The 10569-nt window shown below is 36.9% G+C and overlaps 1 protein-coding gene across 3 annotated transcripts; it reads left to right on the forward strand.

Moving 5' to 3' along the window:
* The first annotated feature begins 218 nt into the window (after positions 1–218).
* LOC132184035 (putative metal-nicotianamine transporter YSL7) lies at positions 219–3169 on the forward strand. Of its 3 annotated transcripts, none has more exons than XM_059597511.2 (6): positions 219–731; positions 910–1064; positions 1212–1309; positions 1398–1532; positions 1690–1879; positions 1959–3169. In XM_059597511.2, exons 1-6 carry the CDS (start codon positions 542–544, stop codon positions 3072–3074), a joined length of 1884 nt encoding a protein of 627 aa, XP_059453494.2. In that variant the 5' UTR covers positions 219–541; the 3' UTR covers positions 3075–3169. The 3 variants fall into 3 exon arrangements, with proteins under 3 accessions (XP_059453494.2, XP_088374220.1, XP_059453495.2); XM_088518094.1 differs by having other exon boundaries at positions 2049–3169; XM_059597512.2 differs by having other exon boundaries at positions 465–731; positions 1028–1064.
* Positions 3170–10569: the final 7400 nt, after the last annotated feature.

The raw sequence follows: 10569 nt of genomic DNA on the forward strand, positions 1-10569 counted from the left end.
ATGATACTTGTCACTTATTAAGGTAAATTGAATAAAATTTCTTCTAAGCTAATTTAAAAGAAATTTGGGTTCAAAAGTAAATGAATCAAATTTAACGCTACTCGACTCGATTCGATTACCGTGATATTCATCACTTATCCATCACTCCTTCGGTCATTCCACGCCTTGATGTGAGAATTAACAAGCAATTTCTAGCCACTTTCGTGAGAACAGAAAAATCCCATTATAAATATAAGGCACCCACCAAGAGATTCTCTCACTCAATACAGATTCACCTTCCTACTTCCGAATATTCCAACTCCCATTTTCTCGGAAAACACAGAGAGAAAAAAAGATGCCTCAAAATGGGAGGGAGGAGAACGGTTACGACCCGGAAGATGATCGAAATGTTAACCACGACAATGGGAAGCTTAAAGAATTGGGAGAGTTGTCGGTGGAGAGGCTGTTTGAGAACCAAGAGGTGCCGTCGTGAAGGAAGCAGCTGACGGTGAGAGCCTTCGTGGTGAGCTTCGTGCTGAGCATACTCTTCAGCTTCATAGTGATGAAGCTCAACCTCACCATCGGTATCATTCCTTCGCTCAACGTCTCCGCCGGTCTATTGGGGTTCTTCTTCGTGAAGACGTGGACCAAATTGCTTCGGAAGTCCGGCTTGTTGAAGCAGCCCTTCACCAGGCAGGAAAACACCGTCATCCAGACCTGTGTTGTCGCCTCCTCCGGCATCGCCTTCAGTGGTATGTGATAACCCCTTCTATTTGCCTTCTTGTTCAAAAACATGTTAGTTTAATTGTCGAAAAATCCGGAAACTGGTAGACTGAAAATTGTTAGATAGTTTAAAATTGTTGCACAAATTTCATGTTTCTCAAACTGGTAGACTGAAAATTCCATCTTTTTATTGATTTCTATTAACAGGAGGTTTTGGAAGTTATCTGTTTGGAATGAGTGAACGCATTGCCAAACTATCAACAAACACTCATGATTTCAAAAACCCATCATTAGTGTGGATAATCGGCTTTCTCTTTGTTGTCAGCTTTCTTGGACTCTTCTCGGTGGTGCCTCTCCGAAAGGTATATAGCATTTGAGAAATCTTGGGCATTTATTAGATTTAAAAAAAAAAAAAAAAAATTAAAAAAAAAAAGTTTATCGAACACAAGGAAATTAACGTGGTCATAGTGCTCTTTTTCTCCAATGATGTGTTTGATGTTTGGTGTCAGATTATGGTCATAGACTTCAGACTCACATATCCAAGTGGTACTGCAACCGCTTATCTTATCAACAGCTTCCACACTCCTCAAGGAGCCAAACTAGCAAAGTAACGTATCTAGCACTTAATGGTTTCTAGTTAAATGGGACCGTATGAAAATTTAGAATATCTTTTCTTTTTTATTCTATTTTTCCAGGAAGCAAGTGAGAGAGTTGGGCAAGTTTTTCACCTTCAGTTTTTTATGGAGTTTCTTCCAATGGTTCTATACTGCTGCAGACGGTTGTGGATTTGCAAGCTTCCCTTCATTAGGGCTCAAAGCATATAAATACAAGTACATATATAATTATCCTTCACTTTCCTCTTAATAAAATTTCAGTCTACTTTATGCAAAGAAGAATTTTCATTTGGTAAAAATTTTGCTTCAACTAAGCCTTGTTCTCATTTATTGATCATGTTGTGCCTACTGCGAAATCTTGATTGTTCTGCAGATTTTATTTTGATTTCTCAGCAACATATGTTGGAGTTGGAATGATTTGTCCCTATATCATAAATATATCAGTGCTGGTTGGAGGGATTCTTTCTTGGGGTCTGATGTGGCCTCTCATAGAAAAAAGAAAGGGTGATTGGTATTCTGCAGACCTACCAGAAACCAGTCTCCATGGTCTTCAAGGTTACAAGGTAAGTTCCCACCTATGTTTTCATCCATCAAGAAGGCTTTTCTGTTTGTTGAAAACTTTAATTTATATCCTTTATTCAGGTATTTATCGCCATAGCCATGATCCTAGGTGATGGTCTATATAACTTCGTCAAGGTTCTAAGTCTAACCACCATAGGTTTGTCTCATCAGTTTCGGCAAAAAGATGTGAGCTCTGATCTCCCCACTGCAGGCCATTCTTCTGATCATGTGAGCTTTCAGGTTTCATATGATGACAAGCGCCGAACCCAACTCTTTCTCAAAGATCAAATTCCAGCATGGTTTTCCATTGGAGGTTATGTTGCTTTTGCTGCCATCTCTACAGCCACTCTTCCACATATCTTTCACCAGCTCAAATGGTATTACATATTGGTCATGTACATATTTGCACCCATATTGGGTTTCTGCAATGCATATGGTGCTGGGCTCACTGATTGGTCCCTAGTATCCACGTATGGAAAGCTTGCCATCTTTATCATTGGAGCATGGGCTGGTGCCTCTCATGGTGGAGTTCTTGCAGGGCTAGCAGCTTGTGGCGTTATGATGAATATTGTCTCAACAGCGTCTGACCTAATGCAGGACTTTAAGACTGGCTACTTGACACTGGCTTCACCCCGTTCCATGTTTGTGAGCCAACTAATTGGCACAGCAATGGGTTGCATAATTTGCCCTTGTGTCTTTTGGCTCTTTTACAAGGCCTTTGATGACATTGGGCTACCTGGAAGCCAATATCCCGCCCCAAATGCTGTTGTGTACCGTAACATGGCTTTGCTGGGAGTAGAGGGCTTCTCAAGTCTACCAAGGAATTGCCTTCTACTCTGTTATGTGTTTTTTGGTGCAGCCATTTTGATAAATTTTATTAGAGATTTAGCGGGTAAGAAGTGGCGACAGTTCATTCCACTTCCAATGGCTATGGCAATACCTTTCTATATAGGATCATATTTCGCCATTGATATGTGTGTTGGAAGCTTAATATTGTTCGTGTGGGAGAAAATAAACAAGGCAAAGGCAGATGCTTTTGGGCCTGCAGTAGCTTCTGGTTTGATATGTGGAGATGGGATATGGACTTTGCCTGCTTCTATCCTTGCTCTAGCTGGGGTTAAGCCACCAATCTGCATGAAGTTTTTGTCACGAGCAACAAATATTAGGGTGGATAATTTTTTAAAACCACTGGGCTAAATGTGATAAATGAATGTGAAGTCTTTAATGCAATTAAGTTTTTAGCATGTAATATAAGGGCTAGGGTTTTGTCGGTTTATTTATTTAAGTGAACGTTTGTACTCCTTTTAAAAACAGATGATTATTAATGAAAAAAATTGTTTGTTTTGGATGTGACTTCTGTTATCTTTTAGTGGTGAGACTCCGCCAACACCAACTTATGATGAGTTCATCTACCATGTATGTGATGATGATGAGAGGATGCACTTGATTTTGAAATAGCAGGATTGAATGGTCATTCGTGTTTTGGATGGAAGCCAAAGAATGATCCGAAGCCAAAGCAAAAGCTATATATCATGCCCAACTTCGAGAAACAAAAGATAAAAGACATGCACTTTGATAAGCGTCAAATGTTGCACATTCAAGCCCCTTAATTTGCATATGTTAATTCCTTAGCGTTGTTAATTATTTGATTTCTGTCTTGTTTTTGTGTTTCATGTTTTATTTGGCAAATGCAAGAATTAATTCCATTGAAAATCGAGCTTAAATGACTATTTGGATGCATCCTGGCACCTGGGATCGAGCTTAGTAGCACTTGGGATCGAGTGTACATACGCTCGAGCGCATCAGCTAGCATTCGCGCGCAGAACCAGCCAAGCTCGAGCGCCTATGAGCTCAAGCGCGTATCTTTTAGGATCGAGCGTAGGTGCGATCAAATGCACTCAGGCGTCCAAATTACGGCAGCAATCCTTTTTCACCTTGGATTTGGTTTTCTGTCTCCCACTTGGACTGGGAGACTGACCTATGGTTTCTTAGGGTTTCTAGGGTTTCTAGACTTCTCCTAATCCCTATAAATAGGCCTATAAACATTGTAGAAAACACATTGCTTCGTAGAGCAAAAATTCATTGGAGCTTAGCAGAGTCATGAGTGGTTAATCCCCTTCGTGGAGTGTTGATGTAACCCTATCTAAGTACAATTGTTTGATTGTATAACTATGAGATTTGCTACATATTGATTTCATTCTTAAATATTAAATGCAATTGCTCTTAATTTCAAAATCAATATTTGTGAAATTCTTCTTTTGTCTTAAAAAGTCTTTTACCTTTTTTGAACTCAAATCATTCTTGTTTTCTGTGATTATGAGGATGATGGTTGTACATTGGGTTTAATTGACATATGATTAATAGAATTTGATAGGCTATGCCTAGAAAGACGGATTGTACTACACCCTAGTTTAGTTTAATTTAGATAGACTGTCTGTTCCAACCGAAGATGGGTTACACTTATTCATTGATTGTATGTATCCTGTTATAGAATTTCATAATTCATACCTAGGGAAGACAGGTCGTACCGCATCATAGTGGTTAGGTAGACGATCAATGCCAACCGAAGATGGATTATACTTATTCTTTAATAAGGGAGTTTCTTGTTTATTTAAAATATGCATAGAATGAATTTCTGGATTAAATATGATTAATCATTGTTGTGTGGATAGAGGTGAAGTTAATACCGTACACTCGCTCTTATATTTAATTCTCTTTTAATTTCATGCACTTTAGTTACAAACCAAATCAATTATTTTTTAAACTAAGTTAATTTTGATCTTTCGAATTTGATTACAAAACCCCTGCAATCCTTGAGGTTCGACACCCTCTTTTTAGCCTATCCTACAAGGATTCGTCCTATTGCGAGTGGTTATTTTTATTATTGATATTTTTGGACACAAAAAGGCCACATCAATTTTTGGCGTTGTTGTCGAGGACTGCTTAATGGTTTAGTTATTAAATTTTAAGGATTAATCTTAGCTTAATTATTTTCTACTTTACTTTGGTTTTGATTTTTTATTTTTAATTTTGGTTTTTGTGTCTTTTTTAAGCTTTTCTCACACAGGTCCAGAGTTGCAAAGATCCCCCAACACGCCTGCACTCGAGCCCAACCAGCCTGCGATCGAGCCTTTTCTGCTTTATTGTGATTTCCTTTCTAGTTTATGTTGGGTCGCCATTCTTTATCTTTGCCATTAATTGCTTGTGACCCCGACATTGAACACACTCTTAGAAAACTTAGAGCCGAAAGGAATTCTAAATTGCTAAAAGAGCACTCCACTGAGACCTTGGGCGACCATGTGGCTTTGAGAGATCACTATCTCCCTACAACACACTTCCCCCACATGTCTCAGGCTGCCAGACATTACTATGAGATTAAGCCCAGCAGTATACAAAGTTTACCATCTTTCGTAGGGCTTAGCAATGAAAATCCTTACGACTTGCTCAATGAATTCTTAGCAATCTGTTCCACCATTAAATTGACTGGATTCACTGAGAATGCTCTAAGAATGCGTCTCTTTCCTTTCTCCCTCAAGGAAAGAGCCAAACATTCGTTTAATTCCTTAGCACCCAACTCCATTACTTCTTGGGCTGAATTGCAACAAGAATTTCTTAAGAAGTATTTTCCCATTGGAAAGACCAATGACATTAGGAAAGCTATCACTAGTATCTCCCAATATGAGGGCGAGCAATTCCATGAGACCTGGGAGAGACTGAGGGACCTTCTTAGATCATGCCCACACCACGCTGTCCCGAAATGGCAGCTTGTGCAAAGCTTCTATGATGGCTTGACTGAGCCTCATATACAAATGGTAGACACATCCGGTTGGGGGACATTTATGTTAAAGAGTGAAGATGAAGCATGGCCCCTGTTTGAAAATTTGACTAGTAATTATGTTCATCATGCTTCCACTAGATGTAGGGCACACACACCTAAAGCACCAAAGACCGACGGTCTCTTTGAAGTAGGATATTCTGTGGATGTTGCTACCCAAGTAGTTGATGCTATCACTAGGAAGTTAGATCAATTGATGGTTGCTGGTCTTGCACCTAATTCTGCTCACATGCACACACTACCTAAACCATGCTCATTTTGTTCTAGTCCTACGCATCATATAAATGACTGCTGATTAGTGCCAAATATTGCATATTTGGACCCCTTTATTTACATTAGTTAATCCTTTAGCTGTGTCGTTATTTAACATTTTGTGTTAGTTTTGTGTTTTTAGTGTTTTGTAGGTCATTAAAGAAAAACTACAGCTTTAAAGGAAAAAATGCGAAGTTTGGAAGAAAGCATACTTTGAGAAGACCTAGATTGTGTGGTTAAGTCTAACCAAATCCAAGAAAAGGTTAAATCAGATTCAAGTTCAGATTGAATAAGATTTTGGATCGGATTCAAATTCAGATTCTGCACATATCTTAGTATTTTGACCATACCTCTCCGTTCAAATATCGGATTGAAGTGATTCAAACAGCATTGGAAAGCTAGCTCAAAATACTACAATTTGTTGTGAAATAGGATTTTCGTAATTCGTACAGTTACTATGTCAAAATCGCCCTGTAATTAAAGGACACAAATCTGGACGAATCCTATTCCGATTTCAGACTTCTATTTTGACTGGGAGACAGACCTCCGAATTATCTAAGTTTACTTGAGCTTCTAGGACTTCCCTAAGCTTATAAATAGACTTCTTTGCATTCAAGAAAAGATACACAATCTCAGAGAGCAAAATTCTTTTGTTTAGTTTTTCTTTAGGTTTAGGTTTAGGTTTAGATTTTATTTTTATGTGGAGCTAAATTCCTAACTAAGGTTGGGGATGAAGCCTTACCGATGAATAACAACATCACTTTTATGTAAGTTTTTATTATTCTGATTTTATTGGGTTTTATATTTCAATTGTTTTACTTTTAATCAATTGTATGGAGTGATTCTTGGATATCTCTTGTGATTCAAGGATACATGTGATGATTTGAGATAATTTAATATGATTGATTGCTTGGATTTAACTCATAAAAATTGGATATCCCTTGTGATTTGTTCTACGGACACATCTGGTGGTTTAATTGGATTTGGATTCCTTTTGTGATTTGGTCAATGAATGGATACATGTGATCTTTTGATTAATTCTTTGAAGCAATAGTAAAACAAACTTAAGATTTATATGTGAGAACTTTGGGGAATATTATAGATCATGAAATTATGTTGTTATGAATTTGTGAGTGCGGATTCCGAAACCTTAGTGCTTCGTCATAAGATTTCAATCACTTTAAATTGCTCATGCTTTGGCTTTTTCATTCAAACAAAAAAAACTCTCAAAAATTTGGAACTAGACTAGGATTTAATTAATTTAGATTTAAAATTGCTTTCAAGAATACAATTCCTATGGGTTCGATCTAGCACTTGCAATCCATTAACTACAATTGATTCGTGCTCTTGCGAGTTAAATAAATTTGCACAACAAGTTTTTGGCGCCGTTGCCGGGGAATTGTTCAATTTTTTAAACCAATTTATTTCTAAATTAGTTTTATTCTTCTACTAGTTATAATTAGGATTTTATTTTTCTGCAATTTGTTTTGTTTTATTCGTGTTACTAATAATAAAAAAAAAGATTGTTCTTGTTGTTTTTTGTTTTGTTTGGCTTGTTTTACAGTTCTGCCGCAGCACCTTCCGCACATCAGCGTGATCAAGCGCAATCATAGCAAAAGCAGCAGTTCCGTAGATCTTTGCCAAAAATTTATTTTTGGTCCTTTTTGTGAGTTTTTAAATTTTAGTTTTCATTTTTTTTTTTTTGTGTTAGTTGTTATTTTAATTTATTTTATTTTTTAAAAAAAAATTAAAATTAAAAAATATATATATATATTGGTTAATGTTTTATGTGGGATATCTGCATGCTAAAAAGTGAGGGGAAGCATGAATTTTCATTTTAATGATTTTAATGCATCTCCTAGTTGTAGGACACCAGCTCCTACCAACTACCCTCAAAATGTTTACCCAAATAAACCATGTTCATTTTGTTTCAATCCTTATCATGAGGAGAACAATTGTCCAGATCTGCGAACTGAGCTCAACGACTTATGGGACAAATTAGATCAAATCAGAGCAGCTAGATCTAACTTTTCATATGAACAAATGAACACCAGTTTCTCTAGCCCGGGGTTTGATTCAAATTTCAATTGTTATAATCCGGACTGGAGCAACCAATATGATTTCTCAGGATTAGCTCAGGCTACAGGAAATTATGCTCACCAATTTGATGAATTGCATCATTCAGAATATCCACAGTTCTATCATCAAGCTCAACCTCCTATTTATCAGTCTACCACTCAAGTGCCTGCACCACAGTCATCACTGGAAGACATGATGAAAGCATTCATGCAATCAATGGATAAGAACATACAAGAGATAAAGCAAGATATGAAGAATACTACCCTGAGCAATTCCCAAGATATACAAGAGCTAAAAGGTTTCACCAATCAAGCCGTACAGGAGATGAAGAATTCCAACATGGCTAATGGTAGAGACATACAAGAACTTAAGCAGGCCATGACCAAGATAGAAGGACAGATCGGTCATCTAGTTGCTGACTTCAACAGAATAGAGGAAGAAGAGCTTCAAAGTCAGCTGATGGCTGAAAGGCACTACATGATGGATGAGGATGATTCCGAAAATTCTTATCATGAGCATGCCCAAGTCACCATCACACTTGAGAGTGAGGAAATTGTGGATAACAAAGAGGAGGAAGAGAAAGATGAGCAAGTTGAGCATCTTGAGCAAGTTGAGCACCATGAGAATAGTGAGCCCCCAATGGATCCTAATCTGCCCAATGACATGGAAGTGAGTACTGAAGCTCCTGCCTGCATCATTGTACCTCTTGAGACATATCAAGAGCCCAAAGCTTCATTGCCTAAATGTCTCAAAGAGCCATCTTATATCAAGATACTCAAGGACTTGTGCACACAAGCACACAAATCTAGGAACCACTTTCCTAAAAAGATCCTTCGAAGCAAGAAATTCTACATAAGATGGCGAAACATCCTTCCAGAGGGGTATGAAGTTTTGAAGAAGAAGGGGTGGAAGGCATTAGTTGGACATCCCCCTAGCACTGTAAAGTTTTCTCCTCCAGTTTATTTTCTGCACTTCACTCCAAAAATTCTTTCTTTCCTTTTCCATTACATGTTAATTTTATTTGTTTTTTGTTTCTAACAGCAATTAATCTTTTGATATTGTTTCTATGAAAAAAATATTGCTGTTAGTTTTTATTGATAGGTGTTTTGGTGTTTAAGTTTGGGGGACGCCCTAGCCTTGTTCACACTCCGATTTCCTTACTTCTGGTAATGTATTTCTATACTACACATTGAGGGCAATGTGTAATTCATGTTTGGGGGTATGGAAAAACACTTAGTCTGTTTATTTTTGTTCTTATTTGTTTATTTTTATTTATCATTTTGTGTAAAAAAAAAAATTGAAAAAAAAAATAAAAATTATGCTATGTTGTTGTCAAGTTTGAGTTAAACTATAACTGTGATTTGCATTTCATTAGCTTGCTTAAAGGGTTGAACATCATCATTATGTCATTAGAAGTCTGAGTCCTTTGACTTATTTTTGGGTAAAAGAGATTTCACTTGTTTTGAAATAAATTTTTATGAGCACATTAGCATGTTTTCTGTGAGGTATGATGTTTGAGCTTAAGCTTGTTCTCTTTGAGATTTGTTGGATGACCTATTGATGAATAACCATTGGCTTGCAAGATATAAAAATAAATAAATAAAAAAGAGAAGGAAAAAGAAAATAAAGATCATGTTGAGTTTTTGACTGAGTAACTGGACCTCTTGCCTCGTTAAGCGTTGAGTGTTCGCGTCAAAAGGTGTGAAGTTCAGTGTTGATTTATGATATGGCTAATCTGACTTCGTAGCCTTTTTGACTTAAGTTAATAAGCCCTTAGGGATGTTCTACATCTAGTGCCCTAAAGTCACCTGGCTTGGGAGTCATTGGCCTAACACTTGTTACATGAGTCAATTAGAAAGCTTAAGGGAGTTAGACATTACAGAGCCTATAAAAAAAAAAAAAAAAAATGTATATCTTGCCTTGGTTGTATCATTTGATAGAGATTTTTACAAATTTTATGGAACTTATCTTGAGTCTAAACTGAAAGCTTCATGATTATATGCTAATTACACTTTACACATTTCAGAACATATGAGGTCTCAATTGTCCATTTATGAGTAATTTGATTTTGGATTTCCTTTTGACTGTTATGATGGTGTTTGTCTTTTTAAGTTTGCTCATGAATAAGAACCATGGTTTATGTGAAACTTCTTTCTTGTTAACAACATAGTGCACAATGTTTGTGGGTATCATTCCTGTTAAGCCCTCACGAGACTTCACTTGTCCACTAGGGATGCCTAGGGGTTTAAAAGGCTTGTTGCATATGCTAAATGCAATCGTCTCTCCCACGAAAGAGGATTTATGTTTCTTGCTTTCATTTTATTTTTTGTTTTGTTTTGTTTTGCTAAGGGACTAGCAAAATGTAAGTTTGGGGGTGTTTGATAAGTGCCAAATATTGCATATTTGGACCCCTTTATTTACATTAGTTAATCCTTTAGCTGTGTCGTTATTTAATATTTTGTGTTAGTTTTGTGTTTTTAGTGTTTTGTAGGTCATTGAAGAAAAACTGCAGCTTTAAAGGGAAAA

Source organism: Corylus avellana, chromosome 7 (assembly GCF_965113065.1).
Source record: "Corylus avellana chromosome 7, dhCorAvel1.hap1.2, whole genome shotgun sequence".
In the NCBI taxonomy this organism is placed as follows: Eukaryota; Viridiplantae; Streptophyta; class Magnoliopsida; order Fagales; family Betulaceae; genus Corylus; species Corylus avellana.